The sequence below is a fragment of the Hipposideros armiger genome, unplaced genomic scaffold, assembly GCF_001890085.2.
Source record: "Hipposideros armiger isolate ML-2016 unplaced genomic scaffold, ASM189008v1 scaffold_13, whole genome shotgun sequence".
NCBI lineage: Eukaryota > Metazoa > Chordata > Mammalia > Chiroptera > Hipposideridae > Hipposideros > Hipposideros armiger.
The window spans coordinates 1,322,632-1,344,164 of record NW_017731363.1 but is presented as its reverse complement, the minus strand read 5'-3'; the positions used below and the strand labels follow the sequence as shown (position 1 = coordinate 1,344,164).

The following is a 21,533-nucleotide window of genomic DNA, read 5'->3' as shown; positions in this document are numbered from 1 at the left end:
CTTTTGTTCTTCAGATTTCACATGTAAGTGAGATCATATGGTATTTGTCTTTCTCTGTCTGACGTATTTCACTTAGCATAATATCCTCTAGGTCCATCCATGTTCTCACAAAAAGTTAGATTTTTTTTTTATGGCCAAGTAATATTCTATTGTACATATGTACTACCTCTTCTGTAGCCATTCGTCTATTGATGGGAATTGTTGGTTTTCATATCTTGGCAATTGTAAATAGCGCTGCAGTGAACATAGGGATGCATATATTTCTTTCAAATTTATGTCTTGGATTTCTTTGGATAAATATCCAAAAGTGGAATTGTTGGGTCATAGGGTAGTTCCATTTTCAATTTTTTGAGGAACCTCCATTCTGATTTCCATAATGGCTGCACCAGTTTGCAATCCCACCAGCAGTGCACCAGGGTTCCCTTTTCTCCACATCTTCGCCAACACTTGTTGTTTGTTGATTTATTGATGATGGCCATTCTGACAGGTGTGAGGTGACATCTGAGTATAGTTTTTTTTTAAGATTTTACTGGGGAATTGGGGTAGGGAAACAGTGTTGGGGAATGGAGGAGGGAGACCAGCCAAGTTGTTGTTCTTCAATCTTCGTTGTGGAGGGCGCCAGTCGCCATCTGGCTTCCCTTTAGCTGCTCATGGCCTCTAAGCTCAAGGTGCTGTGTTACAAGCTTAATTGTGGGTGGGCACAGCCACCATCCCATGTGGGAGTCGAACCAGCAGCCTTGTTGTTAAGAGCGCATGCTCTATCCACTGAGCCATCCAGGCGGCAGCTCAGCTCAAGGTGCCGAGTTCATTCAGTCTTATTTGCGGGTGGGCATAGCCCACCATTGAACAGGCACTGATTGTAGTTTTAATTTGCATTTCTCTGATGATTAGTGGGGTTGAGCAGCTTTTCATGCGTCAATTGGCCATCTGTATGTCCTCTTTGGAGAAATATCTGTTCAAGTTTTCTGCCCATTTTAAACATTGGGTTGTTTGTATTTTTTTGTTGTTGAGTTGTATGAGTTCTTTATAAATTTTGGATGTTAACCCCTTATCAAATGTATCACTGGCAAATATCTTCTCCCATTCAGTAGGCTGTCTTTTCATTTTGTTGATGGTTTCCTTTGCTGTGCAAAAACTTTTTAATTTGATAGAGTCCCATTTGTTTATTTTTTATTTCATTTCCCTTGCCCAAGGAGATGCATAAGTAAAAATATTGGTGAGACATTGAAGAAGAAAATTGAAGAAGATACAAATAAATGGAAGCATATGAGTATACGGTGTTCATGAATAGGAAGAATTAACATAAACTGTCCATACTTCCCAAAGCAATCTATAGATTCAGTGGAATCCCTATCAAAATACCAATGGCATTTTTCACAGAACTAGAATAAATAATTCTAAAATTTATATGGATTTTTTTCTGTTTGTCTGCCTCACATACACACACGCCCCCCACAGCCCTGTGGAATATTTGGCAATGATTGGACATATTTTTTATTTTCACAATGCGGGTGTGCTGCTAGCAGCTAGAGGCTAGAGACCAGGGATTCTGCTAAAACCTAAATGCAGAGGACAGAACCCAGCAAACAACAAAGAATTATCTCACCCCAAATGTTAAGAGTGCCAAGGTGGAGAAGCCATGGTGTTTGGATGAAATTTTAATACATGAATCTTTGAAAGAGTGACAATCTCCGTGATAATAATGCTGCTTTTTATTATTTAAAATAAGAACAAACTTTTAACTATACAAACTGGGCAAATGGGAGAAAGACGCCTTCCTGCTAAGTGTGTTCCTGGGAAGAAGGCTGGAGTGGGCGGGAGGAAGGCAAAGCTTTGATCTCAGCCGTGCTTCTGCATGTGGGCTCTGCAGCCTAATGAGAGAGGGGGGTCTGGGGCTTGGCAGACTTGCCAGCTGGGCTGGCGGGAGGTGACCTGTTGGTGTCAGTGACTCATGCAGGAGTAGAGCAGGCCTCGCCAGGGTAAAAGAACTGTGTGGCTTTGAGTCTCAGTAGGTGGTGGTGGCAGGGCCTCGACTCTCAGGACCTGGGGTGGGGTTGGGGGTTCATCAGGCCTCAGTGAGTACTGATCCCCTCCCAGCTGTCCAGCTGAGGCGGTGACAGTGGCCTGGGCTGGTGGTGACCCTGCAGCAGGGTGGGCGGCAGACAGGGAAGGCTCAGGGAGGGTGGCAGTCAGGCCAGGGGTCAGTACCCTCTTCTCAGACACTCTCCTCAGAGGCCCCGGCCTGGGCACAAAGGAAAGGATCACTCCCTTTCTCTGTACAAGCTTGAAGGCAGATGGCCCGAAGTCTGGGCTCTGCCTCCTCTTGGTGTCGGGAGTCTCAAACCAGAGTGGCCCGGTGAACTTCACCTTTCCTTAGTTGCATCGGCCAAGGGCCCTCAGCACAGTCTCCTTAGCACAGGGGTCCTCAGCACAGACTCCTCAGCACAGGGGTCCCGGCGCTCCTGGGTGGGTGGACACTGTAGAAGCGCCCGCTGCACTCAGGAGGAGCCATTTTGATGGTCACCACACTCCAGATGCTTTTGGAGTTGCGAGCATTCCAAAGCCACCGCTTCATGAAACTCTTTGGATTGCCAGAACAATCCAGCCCCATGAAGGATTGGGCCGGGGGAGTGTGCGGCCTGCTGGGAAAGCTCCGCCAAGCCTTGGGCACCATTACCCTCTGGACTCGGGCGTAGACCCAGCCAGGTGGTGTGGCGGGCAGGTGTCGGGTCCGGATCCAGAGCTTCCGGTGGATGTGAGTGACTTGGCATTGATGCCAGACCCACTGGCAGTGGGCGGGCCTAGGTCGTGAGTACCAGCGCACCTAAGCTGGGAGCTGCAGCTCAGCCTTGACTGTGCTCAGGTACCTGCCCAGGTATCTGCTCAGGTAGCTGCTCACGATCATGGTCGGGGCCTTTGAGGAGGGATTTGGCTCCCAGACATTCCTACTGTTTGCAGTTGCAAAGTGTGCAGGGCTAGGCTGACAGTTGCCATAGGGGCACAAGGACAGCGCACGGGGTGTCTGCACATGCCAGGACAGTGCCCAGTGCACACTGGAACCTCACTGATCGACCCCTGCTCTCTGAGGCCAGGGGAACCTTCAGTTTCCTACTGCTGGTCCCAGGCACTTAGCTCTGGGCAGAGGGGCCTAGGAGCGCCTTGACATCTGTGCATAAAGTTTAAAGGGAGAAAATGTAATAATTCTATCAGATTCTGAGAAGTACAGAAAATCACAAAAGGGCACTATCTTTTGTTGCTGTAAAAATCAGCATAATGCACTTCAGTGCTCTTTTAAGGAAAAACAAAGTATTTACTTTTATTATAATAGTAAAGGGGATGTGTGTTTCATTTTCCAGAGTAGCTGCTGATGTCACTTTTTGCAATTTTGCTCTTAAGGAAATGGTGAAACCCATTCAGGATTGTATGTTTTTGTACCAGCAACGATTATTTAATGTGGACTCTTCTATCATTTTCAACCTTTATACATTTCATGCATTCATATATAGATCATCTTCAGTTTATGCACTAGTACCATTTCTTTTTTGTCGCTTCTACTGGTAATTCATGAATACAGAGCAGAGTGAGGCACATTTCCAATTTCTAATTGGAAAGCATCTGCAAAAATTGTGTTCAAAGGCTTTTGGTAAATGAATTCTAGCACTGCAGTTTTCAGGTCTGTTATTTGTCTGGCCCCAATGTGGAGTGGGGGAGGGACAGAAATAGTGGCCAGCAGAGCAAGTATTGGATCAAGAGTGGGCCACAAATTTTTCTGGATCTGCAAGGTGGAAAACTGAATGAGAACACTAAAAAGAGCTTGATAAGGAAGCGCAAAAGGCTTCTGCGGTTCAGAGAGGTTGAGTGTTGGAGAAGTTGGGGGCTGTCAGCTAACAGGTGATGGAGAATGAGGTCCCTAATGCTCTCTACTGAGTGATTCTTCATTTTCTCTTTTTTGGTAGATTCCTTACTTAAGGAATGATCCTTAAGTATCTGGTTTCGAAACAAAGGAAATTTCCTATATAATTTTCTTCTTAATAATACCTTTCTTTATAATGGTAGAAATGACTTTTCCTTCATAGCTAAGATGCCTCTTAAGATGGTAATAATAACACCAGAGCGGATGGTCTAATGAAATTTGGTAATATTTACTTACAATGTATTTTTTTCCTTCCCATTATCTGCAGAATTTCCCATGTCTTACTTTGCAATGTAACCCAGCGGGTGTCATTCTGGTTTGTGGTGACAGACCCTTCAAAAAATCACACCCTTCCTGCTGATGAGGTACAGTCAGCCATAAGGTAATCACTGCTGCATATGCCTTCTATCAGTAAATCAACTTGTTGATTAATTAAACTGTTTTTATAGATATTGGAGAATTCTCTCTGTCCTTCATGATGACTTATTTATTAAGATGGCAAAGATTTCATTTTGTTAGATTGTATTAGCGATTAGTGTAGATCAGTGGTTCTCATGCAGGGCAGTTTTGCCTGCAATGAGCTATTTGGCAATGTCTGCAGACATTTTTGTTGTTACAGTTGTGGGGAAGGTTGCCACCAGCATTGAGTAGGCAGAAGTTAGAGATGCTGCTAAACATTCAACTATGCCCAGGATAACACCTCACAACAAAGAATTATTCAACTCCAAATGCCAATCATCCTTTGGTTGAGTTACTCTAGTTTAAATATTAGCTAAGAATGTGTAGTACTGGCTTCTTTTGGCAAGAACACCATGTGTAGTACTATTGTGTGATGGTCCAATCACATGGGTTCTGGAGCCTGAATGCTTAGGTTTTGAATTCTGGTTTTGCCTCATGCTAATTATTTGAATACAGATGAGTTACTTCCATTCTTGAGTTTCTCTTATCCTCTATAAAATGAGAATAATTATGATACCCCTTTCTAAGAATTGTTGAGAAGATTAAATTAGTTAATAAATATAAGTAAGGTGTTTTGAGGGACAAGTCATACCTTTTACCTTTATTTTGAAATCATAAAAATATTCACATTTCTTGGGTCTCTAAGGAATTACCTTCCATAGTCAATATACAGTCTTTACCTTTACAAGATACATTTTTTTTAAAAAAGTAAAATTATGATTCATGCAAATCAAAAATAAATGCTAGCAAAGATTGTATTATTTTGTTAATTAATGAGGAAACTAGTAAGATGTTAAAAACAGTTCGTAGGAGACTTGAAGGACCCATGCTTACATAGGAAATGAGGAACGGTGATGTTCATTTACAAAAAGATGCATGAGTCTATCTATCAGGCAGTCATCAACTGTATTCCACCAGACACAATTCACTTGATTTTCTGTGGACAAGAATCATTTACATTATGTTAGTTTTATACAACATACAGATTTGCAAAATAATTGAAAGACAATAATGATTAGAAATTGTCCAGAAAGGTGCACTTGCTGGATAGTCAGTAATATTTTTTACCCATTTCAAGATTTACAGTTTTCCCTGAAAGTCCCCCTCCTTCTCTCCTTGTGATCATAACAAACGTTCGAAAGTGAAATGTATTCTTTACTGCAGAGAAGCAGAAGGACACAATTTGTATTTATTTCAATTGATGTGCACTTTATGTGTGTCAAAACTTCAAATCCCACACATGATAGATGTTGGGCAAAGGTATATTGGAAGAAACAAACTATGTTTTGGAAAAAGAAAGAATGAAACAAAGTAACTCTCTTTACAAAGAATTTATAAGTTACTGAAATGCATATTATTCTCCTAACCAAGGAGAAATGTCTGCTGAAAGAATTCATTTGCTCTCTGTAAAATATTAACATTCAAGATAGTGAGTATATAATCAAATGCCAAAGGTTTTGTATGACCAATCATCTCTTTTCCCTTGCTGAAAGAAAATCAGTGAGGATCTATACCAATGGGAAATTATTTAATCTGCTTTAACAAGGTTTGGATTAAGTTGTTTCTGCTCTTTTGCTGCTCAGAATACTGTTAAGACCCACCAGTTAGGCACTAAGAATTAGGAATATCATATTGCATGTGAAAAGGGATTTTATTGAAGCCTTGTGATTTGGGAGGGCTATAAGGAAAATGGAGGCACTGTGGTTAAGTCAGGCTTCAGTTCATGCGAGGAGGAATTGTGAGTGAGTGGGATGAAGGTCAAGGATATAGATGAATATGTTCACAAAAAAAATCTGTTTCAAGGTTCTAGCAGGAGAAGCTATTTTGGGGGTGAGGATGGACAATAGAATGGGAATTTATGTCAGGGAATGGCTAGGGTTCATCAGGATTGTATGAAAATACAGGAAACAATACCAAGAGGGAAGGACAGAATGAAAAGAGCGTAGGTAAGAGAAATTTCACGGCTGAAGAAGCTATGTGGTTGGGCAAAATAACACTAGTTCCACCTAATATTTGCATAACACTTTTTGGTTCACAAGGTATGTTTTTATGCATCTGTGGCATTTAATAGCAACACCAGTCATTTTTGAGTAATTATCATTATCCCTGGTTTAGAAATGAGGAAATGGAGGCTCAGCGAGATTAATTGATTTGCCAAGGCCACCATGCTAGAAAAATCTAGAGTGAGGACTTGAACCCAGGCATGCTGCCAGTGATTCTTCCTCTCTCTTCTAGAGTGTCCACAGCCTATGGACTTAGGTGAGGAAATGAGCAACCAGTTCTAAAATGTCTGTTTTAGCTTTGTTGTGAGGGCCTGCCCTTATTCAAGGCCAATCTTGGCTGAAAGATATTCATGTTGATTGATACCTATTGGGGATTTCAGTGGTGGATGGATTTAGTCTATACTGAACTAGAACTTGTAGTCAGCTTGAGAGGTGATAGAACAGCAAAGTGTTAGCCAACCGGGTAGACAAAATGAGAATGCAGAGCAACTTTTCATTTTACTCTGAGTTATACCTTAGTAGTGGGGTTCATGATTTTGTGGGAAGGTTCGTATTCCCAGATTATCAATATTAGTTTGTGAAAAAAAACAACAACATTCTATAGTTTGGAAAAAAATTACATTGAAATTATCTGCTGTGCAATACTTGGTTGGGATTCTCCTTCGTATTTATGAATAATCATGCTTTAGTATACATTTTTATTTACTAAAGGAGGTCTTTCCTGGTAGTCTGGTGCAGATCTGCAGACATTCTCAAGCCATTATTATCAAATTTAAGACCTTCACTGTGCAGTACATCAGTCACCAGCCATGTGTGGCTGTTGAACACTTGAAATGTCACCAGTGGAAGATTAGATATGTTCTGAGTGTAAAGTACACACGGAATTTGAAAGACAGTACAAAATACATTGAACCAACTCGATGCTGATTACATGTTGAAATTATATGTTTTTGGATATATTGGGCAAAAGTATATTATCAAAATTAATTTCACCTGTTTCTTTTTACTTTTTTTTAAAAAATGCAGCTCCTAGAAAATGTGCAGTCACTTGTGAGACTCACATTATACTTCTATTTTCCAGTGCTGCTCTAGAGGTAGATGAAGTCAGCTTGTCTAGTGTGAATTCTGTAAAGGCCATACAATATCTCTGAGAAATATCCTCATCTAGTTTGAAAATCCCAGTCAGAAATTTACCTTTTTGGTTTCAGTCAGATAACACTTTGCTACTCGCCTTTCCCTAACTGCTACCACCACCCAAAATGCAGATTTTCCACAGGTAACACATTTACCGTTAAGTTTTCTAGACTTTTGGACTCCGAAAGCACCATTTGCTTTCGTCACGTGGACCTACTTGCAGTTTCCTTAGCAAATCATACCATACCACATCTCCATTCCTGGGCTCACTATGCACTGGGGTCTAAAGAACTCCGACTTGTTCCTCAAAACACAGCTCGAAAGTTGCATCTCAGGAAAGCAGCCCTGACTTCTCACTGGGATATACTTAGCCCTCCACGGTGCTCCCACTGTGCCCATATTTGCCTCTTTCAGAGAACATTTTGCACTGCACTGTGATTGTGGAGGGGCTGATCTGCCTTTCTTCTGGGCTGTAACCCCCTTTGTATTGTTGTTTCACTTTGTTTCTCCAGCATCTAGCACATTATCTTGTACTTCATACATTTTCAGCAAATATTTATTGGAAAAAAAAATCAAGTTGATGGATTTGCAGCTGCTCCAAGCTTCATGATTTTTTTTCTCTTCCTGGTTTTCTTTTGTTGTCATATTTATCACCACTTTTTAACATATAATTTTATCTTTCAGGGCTGTTAGAATTTATGTAAATCACCTTAAATAGAGTCTTGTCATTTTAGTCTAGATGCTACCTCTCAAGAAATGACACATGTGGGCAGAGCACAAAGCTCAGGACTTCCAGTTACTTCTAGGACACTCAAAACAATGGAGGGCAGTAGTGCATAGAAGAGTACCTCTCTGGCAGTCAGCACTGCAGCTTATGAAAAGGGTACCACAGCATCACTGCCCTCATCAAAATGTGTAGTCAGCCTGAAGCCTCTTGCTACGAGGATGCTGTGTTTACAGAGATAGTTGTAATCATGCAGAGATATGTCGGTACCTCCTGTTTCTAATGTTCTTTTTGTCTTGTCTTGTTTGTTTTTGATTCTCATTGTAATTTAGGATGAATAGGAACCGGATCAACAATGCCTTCTTTTTGAATGACCAGACTCTGGAGTTTTTAAAAATCCCTTCCACTCTTGCACCACCCACTGACCCATCTATGCCCATCTGGATTATTATATTTGGTGTGATATTTTGCATCGTCATAGTTGCAATCACGCTATTGGTTTTATCAGGAATCCGGCAACGTAGAAGGTAAGATATTGAAAGGGAGTGATCTAAAGAGCATTTTTCTATTTGTTAAGATTTGGAAAAATAAGGAGAGGATTTTCCCTAGCTGAAACGAATGCCTTATATATGAAACTTTGAAAAAAAGTGATTTTCAACACTTATGCTCTTGCTTTTAAGACTTTTTGGAGTCCAATGTCCCTTACTTAATGATGGCTCCTTCCATTTCTACTGTTCTCTCTCTTCTACACCACACGAATGGTACCTATCCAGAGTCATTTTTAATATCCATGTTATGATTGTGTAAGCTGGATATATAGAGAGGAAGCAGACCTTTTGGGTAGGCAGAGTTAATCTTTGGAAGTCATCTGCACCCAAATGCTAGCAGCTCCACAGCTCTTTCCATGCATCCCCAACTTGGCCACCTCTTGGCCCAGTGCCTGCAGCCGCCATCTTGTCCCACATCCTTCGTTGCTGCTTTATGCTTCCCTCCCTTTGACGGATGCTCATGCTTCTAGTGCCTGTGATGCTACATAGGACTGTGTTCCTCAAAGTGGCCTTTGAATCAACTCCCTGCATCAGAAAATAATTTTGTTTACAAGTACCTCTCATCCAGAGGAGAAGTGGAGAGCGTCCTCAGCTCTTCACTAGACACTGTCATGCTTCTGAACCTTCCCTTCTAATACTGAGGAAGAAGGGTTCTGGTAAGTGGGAATCACAGGGACATGCATTGGTTTTCAAAAAGATTGGTGCCAACACAGGATATGTGCTATGTGTTTGGCCAAGTGTGTGTTTAACTTAATGTTTCTGCTTAGGTTTACTACTGTCCATATTTTTCAGCCTAGTTACTAACAGAAGGTAATCATTGTAAATCTTGGGCTTTGTAAATGTTTTCACAAATGATAAGGGAAATGCTATGGAATAAATGTGACTTATGTCTAGTCCCTGAGTTAAACTCAAAGATTAAGATCAAGCTGTGCTTTCTTGATTTTCTTGATCTTGGCATGACATGTAATGCAAAGAGACTTGGTACAAGTTGTTTGTTACGGTTTGGTTTTTTAGAAAAAGAATATTAAGACGGATTCTCTTGTAATATTTGAATACCTATGTTTAATATTTTTAAGTTTTGTATTAATCCTAAAATGTGTGTTCTATGGTTTCTGCTGATTGTAACCTTTGTGAATTCACTTCATCTCCTTGGTTCTCAATTTTCTCTCTTGTACCGTATAGTGTAAGAGTTAGAAAAATGGACTCTGGAGATAGACTGTTTAGATTCCAAGTATTTATCTCCTAGATTCTGCTTTTATATAGAATCCATTAACTGTGTGGCTACCAGGAAGCACAGGCAATGAGGTAGGGAAACTGGGAAGCTCAGGAGAATATAGTTTGTTGTACTAGAGTCAAATTGGTTAAATTATTACCATTATTATTATTGTTGTTATTATCATTATTATTATTTTGCTATCTTTGCATAGATAACTTTGCTAGAGCAACAGCAAGTTATACTGGAAATAATTAACTTGGTAGGATAAAAAACGTTAATATAGTAAAGTGCTTAGAGTGATGCCTGGCACATAGTGAGCATTCAATAAGTGTTAGCTGTTACTATTATTTTATTATCCTGCCATTTGCTGATCTTTCAGCCAGTTTGTGATGGGATCAGCTATCTCTTTCCTTCTAAGAAGATTCTGCAGTAATGTCATAACTGGGTGTGTAGCATCATAATCTGTTGCCTGGGAGAAGTGAGGCTGTTGTCACAATTTTGCCTTCACAAATTCATTTCGTGTTCCTACTAGGAAAACAGATGGACAAATCTCTTTGTAAACCTGGAGAACATCAATAATTAACAAATATAGTCAGGACAGTGATGACAACCTCCTGAGGATAAATTGACTTGTGTTTTAAGTTTGCTGCAATTTGTGGTGGGTTTCTCTTGGGCAAAGTATTGCTTCAAAGGTGAGGAGAGGGTGCAGTTTAAAGTGGGGAGGGCCCCGATAATTGTGATGAAAGCCCGTTCTCATCATGGGAAAGATAGGAGTTGCCCCCAAAGCCTTTAGTGTGGAGGGAGACAAGATGAAGTGCATGTGCTTCACAATGATTTCCATACTAGACCCGTGTCTAGACCAGACCAGAAGGAGATGTTTTGGTTGTGTGGGCAGCTGTATGATGAAGGCGATGGTAGTGATAATGGTGATCCTGATGGTGGTGGTGATGATGTTGACGATGACGGTTATAATGGTGAGGGTGATGTGATAATGGTGATGGTGATGAAGTTGACGCTGTGGTGTGTGTTTTAATAGAAGGAGCACTGGATCAGTGCTCTTGGTTTTGGGTTCCAGTCTCAAGCCCTGGCATTTATCATCTCAGTGACCTTGAGTAGGTCACATAAAGAAAATGAGAATAATCTTTTCCACCTAGCTCCCTCATTGTTGAAGAAGTTTTAGAGTTAATAACTGTTTTTCTTTGTTGTTCTTAAATGTACATACTCAATAAGAATCAAATGTGTGTTTTGAGTGAAGCCTGAAGAGACTAAATAGAGTTCTGGGTCCACTCCTTCCACCAGTCTTGTTCCATTCTGAAAGACAAGCTGCTCTACGTGCTTGAGTCTGAGCTCCTTCATCTGAAAAACAGGGATACTAATGCACTCTGTATAATATTTCAATGCGAATTAAATGAGATGATGTATGCAAAGCATTCTGGTTTCTGCCATCTAATAGATATTAATTATTGTTATGATCACGATCACATGGCAGATATAAAGCAACCTGCCTGCAGTGTTATGGTTAGAAAGTAGTGGTACCAGTATTTAAAACTAGATGGGCTTGATTCCAATGGCCACCCATCTCACCGTGCTGCAGTGCCCCCTGAAATCGTTCCAGCAGCACTGGTTCCCCCAGGAACCATGCATATTCATTATGAGGACAGTCCCAATTCACCAATAACTGATCCTGTGTTTAAAAATCATATTTGTCTGTCCGTTGTTGTTTTTCTGGCTATTCTTGGGCCTTGGCTCTTCAGCCCTATCTTGTTTGAAGGGAGACAGAAATACCCTTTCTGCTTTTAGCCGCCACTACTTTATCTCGAGCAAACCCTATTCCTTAACACGCAGTAGTTCTGAGGGTCACTCGATACTTATTTTGTCCCCTATTTTCTCTGGATCTCAGAGATATTCACTCTCAAGGCTCCTAGGAACCTGTTTCAAGTATTTTAGTCACGTTTTAACATCCTCTTCCTGAGGTACCTGACATTGCAGGAACAGTGGAAGTCATGAACACTCAATTTTATTTTTCAGGACAGCGAAGTCATGTTTTTAGCCGAACATCAAATCAGAATGATCCAGAAAGATAGTTAAGTTTTATTATTCTTAGTAAGCACAAGGCACAGGCAGTGAATCAGTTTATTACAGTACACCCTATGAAATGTGACAAAGTGCTGTATTACTGTTAGATAACCTTTGAGCTGCTTATCGTGTCCACCAGCCCCCATGTTACTGACGCTGCAGTTTGTGAAGCCCAGCAATGCCAAGACTCTGAACAACTGGCTCTAAGGTCACAAAAAAACAACATGTATCTACTTTGCCACTGACAAAGCTTCATAAATCTCCACAGCCATTTCGCTCGGAATCGCTGTGATTGAGAAATCCTCCTTCTAAAGAAGAGAAATGTCCCCTCATCTTGTTTGCATCTTCCTTTTATTTCTCCCCAAGTCCTTCCTGATGCCTGATGGATTATATTTCCTTTGTGCTTGGGGAGGGGCAGGCACGATTCCTTGCAGTGATCTGCATGGGTCCAACTGCCTGCGATTTTTCTTCTAACTCCGCAAAAACAGGTTTTAAGTGAAGAAACTGATAAACACTGGCAACCATTATTTCTAAGAGCCTGTTACATTGCCACCTACTTCACACTGCTCCATCCACGAAGATGTTTGTAATATGGCTTTCACACTTACATACAGAAATTTCAGGGTAATATTTGACTGTTTAAAATCTGTTTATTGTTATAGAGATTATTGTTCACTCTAAGCCCAGTGAGAGGTGATTTGGGGGGAAATTGTATGAGTTAGGGATTTTTTGATGTTAATTTATAAATATACATTTGTTACCAGGGCTTCCTCCCTACTGAAACATCACTCCTCTCTTTTATAATCCATAAAAAATGGTGCGGGTATGAGTGAAATTTGGAATTTTTCCTTTTTATTGAGTCCTTTCTTTTCACTTTAAGACAAGGACTGTGTCTCTTCCAACACATGGTAGGCACTTAAAACATAGTTACTGAATGAATGTTGCATTCTATGAATGAAGTGATATGATTGGTGGTTATAGCATGTCAAATGCTTTTGCTTTCTGGAGGACGTGTAAAGTGACGATACTCCTGTCCACAGGAGGAGGGGCCAAAATATTCTAGTCCTTGGTAGGTGACTTCACCAGGCTGGAGGACCTTCTCATCATGTGAAAGTCTATGCCCACCCCAGCCTGTGCTGAAAGCTGATCACTGATGCTTGGAAGGGCCAGTGCAGTGTCTTCACTCTGAGGATGGAAAAACACAGCAGCCTATCCGTTCCTGGGTCTCTGGGACTACAGCCCCTGGCTTCTAACCCAGCATTGGGTCTGTAGTGACACATTTAACAGTGGTGTATACAATGGCAAAACCCTTTCAAGTGATGACAGTGGGATGGATCTACAGTATTGAAACGCTACTTTACCTTGCTTTATGAACTTCAGCAATTTGAAATTATCTAATAAACCATCAGCAAAGCCTGGCAAAATCTATACTAACTCCTAATTCCTAAGGTAGGAAAATGAATAGTTTCTTCCATCCATTTGAAAAAATAACAAGAGATACAAGAAATATCACATGTGTATGTCCCCTCCCTCCCTTCCTTCTTGCTCTTTCTTGTGGTGGATCCCATTCAAGTTCGACCTTGGGCTACTGTCTGAGTAACTTTGTCTACAGCATTAGGCCATCCATCCATCCATCCATCCATCCATCCATCCATCCATCTATCCATCCAATCATCCATCCATCTAATTAGCTAGCCAGCCACCCATGTGTCTATCCATCCAACTCTAAGCTTACTCTCTACCGAGTCCACATGAGCTGTTTTACAAAGTATCTTTAAATTTGGATTTGTCTGATGACTTCCTCCTGAGAGATTCAAGTAAAAAAATTTGGTGATGAAGTGGAGCAGGAACACAGAATTAAATATATAACGTGTAATTTTAGTGTATCTCATCTAGAAGCACTTGCCAGTTTATCTCATTGTTGGTGATTTTCACTAAATTTCTTCCTTGACAAAAGACAAATGTCTCTTTATAATTAGTACATTGTTTGTGGGGGTGACACATCGCAACCATGTGACTATTCTGTTCCCTACCCATCTTTCACTCCATGGTTTAATATCCATTGATGAGCCTCAGCACAATCGATTATTATTGTAATGGTGATTTTCTATTTCTGTTACTCCTTCTATGTTAGCTGCCATTCTTTTGTAAATAAGAGCTCTCGCGTTTCTCTCCCTCCCTATACCATTCTTTAAAGCACAGTAAAATGAACTCTCATGTAGGAGTAATAGGAAATTGTACCTCACTCATCACTGGGGTATCTTCACCACCTCCTCTCCTGCCAAAGACTCACCAAGGTTCTAAGGGGCGTCCACCATGGTAGGAGTCCATACTGGTCACCACTGCAATTCCCACCATCCCAGCCATGTGACCTGTTCAGGTCTGCCTCTTTGGAGTTCCCAGAGATTCCAGGGACAATAGGACCTTTAGTAAGTCTGGGAACCTTATGCTTAACATCCTGCCTCCATGGGGCCCCAACACCTAACTTGTGATAAGCCTCAGGGACACTCTTCCCCCCCTTTGGTTGCCTAGAGGACCCCACCTCTCTTTTCTGCCCCTTCTAGCTCTATGATATCAAGCATAATTGATCTTTCACAAAAGACAGGAAGAACCTTTGAATCCAAAGCTATAGTTTTCCACATTCCAAGGAAATATTAAGGGTCTGGTTACCAGTTGGGTTGGGATAGCAGGGTCTACAGAGGGTCTGAGAATGAAAAACTCAAAATTGATTCTGTCATATAGAGTTTTGGAATGGCCTGGAATGATAGCTGTGAGTTGCAATGTAATCAGTAAAATGTTTTCTGAGTTCCCAAAACCCAACTTAAAAATGAACACAACTATCTTGTAATGAGTGGAGCCAAGCAGTGATATCTGCAATTTATAACAGTTACTACATTTCTATGAAGAAATGTGAGTTTGCTTCATTTTTAAAAAAAGTTGCAGAAAAGGAGTTTATTAGAAATAAAAGTACATTTCAAAGAAGCAGAAGCGGGCCCGAGCAGTAGAGAATGGCTCAAGGGCCATTATTAGAGAAGAAAGTGCACTCCAAAGAGTCTGGAGCAGGCCGAGCGAAGGAAGCTCAAAAGGCTCAAGGGGGCCCAGGGCCAGGGCCAGGGAGTCACTATTAGGAGAGAAAGCACACTCTGAGGAGCTTGGAGCGGGCCCGAGCAGAGGCGAGGCTCAAAATGCTCAAAAGGCCGTGAATTTGCTTCTTGATACCTCATGGTAATTTGATTTTCACTCAACATTTACAGACCATTGATTTGTCAAATCCTGTGAGAGGAACTTATTACTTTTTTAAATTCAATTTTTGTGCAGTTCTCTCAGAGCTAATTTTTTTTAACTTGCCAACTTACCATACGTTTTCCTCATATTCCATTTTGTGTCTGTATGAATGTATATGTGTATATGTGTGTATACAAACATATCCATTCATATAAATATACATATACAAGGATATTCATTTATATACATATCTGTATATATTTACTTTGCTTTTCCAAATAAGACCACTCGTTCTGATCAATATGTATATCTCATCCATGCAAATTTCTTGATAGCATCTTTTCACCTCATCAGCTCTTTATGATCTTTGAAACTTATTTGAAAGTACACAGTCATCAATTATTTCATCATTCCGAGGTTCCTCTTCCCTTCCTGCTCTCCCTGTTTGTACAGAAGACCATGCGTTTTCTTCGCAGATCCTAATCATTCTTTTTATGTGCATTTAGGAATAACAAAGGACCATCGGAAATGGATGACACTGAAGATAAGTGTGAAAACACAGTCACAATTGAAAATGGCATCCCCTGTGACCCCCTGGATATGAAGGGAGGGCACATTAATGACACCTTCATGACAGAGGAAGAGCGGCTCACCCCTCTCTGAAGGGCTACTGCTTTGCTTCCCCAAGAATCTCAACACTTGTTTTTGTGCAACTGTTGAGCACCACAAATTATCAAAGGCAGATCACAGATTTTGTTTCACCATTCTTCTTCTTTAAGAAATGTGCATGCAAGTGAAAGGCAGTCAGTTATACTCGCAAAGACCATTGAAATCATAAGATGTTGACTACTCCAAATATTCTGAAAGATTTCTCTGACAACACAGCGTGGGAATGTAGTCATGTGGTGTTTGTAATTATTGATTTAAAAATGCATCAGTATTTAAGCATTTCCAGAAATAAGGTCAGGTCACTATGTACACATATATATTGGGTTGTCGGAAAAGTCATGACGCATTTCTGCAATGAAAAACATAGAAAAAATGTGTCATGACTTTTCCGACAACCCAATATTTCATACTCTGAAGGCTGAAGAAAAAATATTTATCCAGTGGAGAATATCTATGATATGATGTAGAAATCATTGAAAATGAATGCTTTTTGAATATTGTTTATATCACACTGTATACAACTAAGTAAGCAAGAATAAAACGTAAATGGGATGGATAAAAATGGAAGTGTTGATACACAAGGTGGAATTTAATCCTGTTATCATACCAACAGTTGCTTATATATTTTCTGACTGTCAGTCTCTAATAAGGCAGTGCTATTTGTTGGCTATTTCTGCAATTTGTAAAAGTACAATCTATGCAATGTAATAAAGTGATAATCATCTCTTTTTGATTATGTGACTGATTGTGGTCTGAAGTTTATTTTCACACTGTAGAACATAAGTGTAGTTTTTATTAGTTACATTTAATCTGCTCTACAGCCTTGGAAATGAATTATTTCTGTTCTGTGTATCCTTGCCTGAAGACACCTTGTAATTTTTAGACTTGATTTTCCTTTCAGATTGGCCATGTGTCTTTCTAAATTCTAATAATAACTATTATACATGTATTAATAGAAAGAAAATGTGGTGCTCAGTCTCCCGCTGCCATCACCCATAGTTGATGTTTCAGTCACAGTCTCTAGCTCACTTCCCTGCCTCCAGCGTTGCTCCCTGGATATCGACTCCAGATAAGAATGCAAACTGGCCAATACTTTGTTCACAGCCTGAGCAGAGGACCCAGTTAAGCTGTGCCCAGACTTCTGTCCCATGGATATTGGGAGATGATAAATGTGCTTTTTAAGCCAGAAAGTTTGTGGTAATATGTTATGCAGCAATAGGAAACTAATAAAGTAGGATTAGGCAGAGGGAGAAGTGACCAGCAACGTGATTACAACAGAAGCCTCCGCTAGTCCTTCAGGGAGCTTAGGAACTGAGATTGTCCCTGATTGGATGAGATGGTTGGGCCCTTGAATCTCCACAGTGGCCAGTTATGGCCATGGTGCTGTCTGGGAGAGGGTCTGCCCTTGGGACAGAGAGTTCCCTGTGACTGGGAGCAATCCCCACTGAAGAACTTAGCTGTGAGCCTTCAAAAGCCAGTATTTCCCGAGGTTTGGGGTGGGTACATGGGCCCTGAAGAGGGGGCCTGATGGACCCCCAGAATATCCATCACACCCTCTCCAGTCCATTGGCCATAGTGTCGCTTGCATGAATATCCAAAATGCAAACCTAATCCTATTATTTCCTAACAGAGAAGCTTTATTTTTATTTGTTTTTAAATGAAGTTTATTGGGGTAACATTGGTTGATAATGACATTATATAATTTTCAGATCACACCCTCTCCAGTCCATTGGCCATAGTGTCGCTTGCATGAATATCCAAAATGCAAACCTAATCCTATTATTTCCTGACAGAGAAGCTTTATTTTTATTTGTTTTTTAAATGAAGTTTATTGGGGTAACATTGGTTGATAATGACATTATATAATTTTCAGTGTGTATCTTTATAATATGACATCTGTGTACTCCATTGTGTGCTCACTAAATCACTTCTTATCTTTAGGGTAAAGCCAGACTCCTTATCACAGGGTCCGCTGTGCTTTGACAGCCTTCATTTCTCTCTCTAACTTCATCTCTCATCTGTCTCTGTCTCTCTTTCATCAATCATAATAGTTTCCTCACTGCTAGGCCTTTGCAGAAGCTGTTCCCTCTGCCTAGAACAATCTTCCCTCTCTCTCAGCCACTCTTCCAGTGTGTCCTTAGGGTCTCTTTCAAACAGCTTGCCTTTCTGGAGGTCTTTGCCTGACCTCCTGGCAATGTGCTCCTAGAATGCCCAGAAAATCGTACTCATCTGCTTGTACTATGATTGTATTTAAATGTGTTTTATGGAGGAAAGAGGCCACAAGCCAGGAGTGCCCTGGAGCCCACCAAAGTCCTGTTATAACCTTATTGCTCTAATCATTTTCATAACCCGCTTCAGTTTGCTCCCACCTCTAACCAGATAGAATTAACCACTGCTTTGTAACCTCACCATATCTACACATCTTTTCCATTAGAATGATAATATTTCATTTTATTGATGTGTTAACATATCTGTCTTCACTCTAAATATAATATTGTTAGAGGCAGTTTTCAAGTCACTTAGCATAGTGCCTTGCCGTCCTTTCACCCTTCCTTCTTTCTTTCCTTTATTCTACAATGGTGGGCAAAATTGAATACAATCCCTACCCTCATGGACCTAACAGTCTTCATAGTCAGAGCTCAATAAATGGGCGATAATGGACAAGCAAATGTGGTGGTAGCTATCTCAAGCTCATAGTCTTATGCCTTCTGCAAAGCCTGCCCCTCTTTCTGTATGGGGAAGAGTTTGAATTGTGGGTGCAAGATTTTGGACTTGAGCACCATTTTTACTTGGCAACCCTATGCTCTTTAATATTGTTAGGCCTTTCTTATTTTTAGGAGAGGAATGAGATTTGATCTCTCAGTTGGAAATATATGATTTACTAAAGAACCATTTTCTATCTTACATCCACTTGAGTTGTGTACTCCCGAATAGAGTAGCTTTGAATAGAGTCTTGTTGAAACATCATCTGAACTCAATCAGTATGTACTAGCAAGCATAATGTAAGACATGCATTCTCAAGAGGGTGGAAATTGTTCTTGGTAGGGAGAAAAAAGTTTAGATATTACAATGGTTTATAGTCCTGCAAAGGACCACAGTACATAAACAGATAAAAATTATTCTATAGTATTAAAAATTCATGGGTGAGCTATTAGGAAAAGAGTCTAAAAGGTCTTAATAGTGGGAAAAATGTTTGAGAAACACTGATCCTATGTAAACTCCTTATTTTTAAGGCCCGGATAAAACAATTTGATCACTAGATCGTTTTCTTCACTGTCTGTTTATTCTGATGCCGAGGGGGATTTATTCCACTTGCAAAAGTCTGCTCCGCTAAGTATACCTTTTGGGGAAGTTTTCCATGTTAGCAGGGAGATGCTATAAACCTGACAGTCAATATAACAGCAAAATGGAGCTGATGTCTCCTGCCTACTGCCTTTGACAAACACTCTGGGTAATTAGAGAGCAGTCAATCATCAACTATACATTTCATTTTTAATTTAATGATCCCGTAATGTGCCACAAGAGAACACATTGCGAGGTGATATGTACTGGAAATAAAATGTTGTAAAGCAATTGGAAATATAGCTGTCATTCCAGACTCCAAGTCCTTAGGAAAAACTACAGTGAAACTGGAAAAATGGGAGTGTCTGAAAACCAAGTCACTACAGAAAAAATTAGCTGGGATGGTGATACCTGGACTTATTTCGCAGAAGTATTGTAAATGCAAAACTTTTGGGGTGGAGTTTTTTTGTTTTTTAAAGGGAGGACTTTTTTTTTAAAGAGTTTTATTGGGGAATTGGGGGGAAGGGGAACAGACAAATTGCTGTCCTTTTGTTCTTCAGTCTAGTTGTGGAGGACGTTGCTTCACTGGCCCAAGCTGGCACCATCATTGCGCTCTTCCCAGGCGAGGCACATCAGTCGCTGGCTTCTGGACGGCTGCTCACTGCAGCTGCTGGCCGTTCACGCTGGCTGCTGGCTACATACGTTAGCCCATGGCAACCCACTGCCACAGGGGCTGCAGCCTACGCCATCGCCAGTGACTCAAGGCAACCCAGCTCCAGGTTGAGCTGCTGTTCAGCATCTTAGCTGTAGAGGGCAGTGTCACTGGCCCTCATATGTGGGATCCAAACCGGGGCCCTCTTGCGTCCCAAGCCAGTTCTTAACCAACGCGCCACTCGACCGGCCCTGGTGTGTAGTTTTATCTTCCATGTTTTCCACAAGGACTAACCAATACAAAATATCACTATATAAAAGAATGCAGTGAGTTCTTAAACTTAGAATGATATGTGATCAGATTCCAGATATGAATATCACCCAGTGAAATGTGTACATTTATCATTCCTGTATAAGGAACAAAGAATAGGAGAGAACATAGGTTAAGAATCAAAAAGAGTAAAAAAGTCCCTTAGAGCCCAAATCACCAGTTATTACTCCAAATTCATGGGGCCCCTTAACATTATATCTTATTTCCCATTTTCCATCTTGTTTTACTTCATAAAAAACATCACATATCTAGTTACCTCAATTACATAAGCAAATGCATTGAAGTTTTCTTTCCTTCTTTCCTCTTATGCTTTCTTCCTTCCTTCCTCAAGAATTTATAATGTCCACTCTATGTAAGATACCAGACGAAGTTCAGGAAATATAAACAGAGTAAGAATGTCTTAGAAAGGACCCGTGCATTATTTATGACAAGATTAAGTTTATTACTAAGAATACCATTCTGTTTTAGGGCATTTTGGCTTGAATGAATGAATGAATGAACAAATAGGTGAATGAATAATTTCTTGTTAGTTATTGAGTTATTTTGCTGTTTATTTTCATAGCATTGTTTAAAAAATGATTTTATATCAGTTATGGGTACAGAATAAGAACCAGTTTATAAAGTATTAGTCTCTATTCAAACACAGTGGGGACAGTAGTAGGGTACAGGTTGTTGGTGTAGATCTCTGCAAAGTGGTATTGGGCAGTAGGGGAGTTTGGCCAGTAAATAAATGACAACTGTGTCCCTACGTGTTATTTTTCTATAGTCACCCCTTAATGTTGCTTATATTTTTTGAAAATTAGTGAACATATAACAATAATATGGATGGTGGAGTATTGGATGAAGGGAGACTTTTAAAAAAGATTTTATTGAGGGATTGGGGGAGGGGAACAGACAAGTTGCTGTCCTTTTGTTCTTCAGTCTAGTCGTGGAGGACGTATCTTCACTGGCCCATGTTGGTATTATCACTGTGCTCTTCCCAGGTGAGGCAGTCACTCGCCGGCCATTGGACGGCCACTCACTGTGGCTGCTGACCGCTCACATTGGCTGCCAGCCGCTCACAGTAGCTTATGGCAGCCCACTCCAGGTTGAGCTGTTGTTCACCATCTTAGCTGTAGAGGGAGCAATGTGACTGGCCCTCATATGTGGGATCCGAACCGGGGCCCTGCTGCCCAGAGCTGGTGTCCCAAGCCAACTCTTAACCAATGCGCCACTTGGCCGGCCTGAAGGGAGACTTTTAGTCAGACCCGGAGAGAGTGAGACTAGGTGTTTTTTTTTCCCCAAGTGTTTGATGTCTTTTGT

General features: G+C 40.7%; 1 protein-coding gene across 1 annotated transcript in view; it reads left to right on the top strand.

Annotated features, from left to right (window-relative positions):
* The window catches only part of CLTRN (collectrin, amino acid transport regulator), a 30,750-nt gene extending 14,718 nt beyond the window's left edge, over nt 1–16,032 (top strand). The window contains exons 4-6 of the mRNA XM_019667421.1: nt 4,182–4,295; nt 8,566–8,760; nt 15,805–16,032. Coding sequence (XP_019522966.1) covers nt 4,182–4,295; nt 8,566–8,760; nt 15,805–15,961 — 466 coding nt within the window. The 3' untranslated portion in view covers nt 15,962–16,032. The remainder of the gene's footprint in view (nt 1–4,181; nt 4,296–8,565; nt 8,761–15,804) is intronic.
* Nucleotides 16,033–21,533: the final 5,501 nt, after the last annotated feature.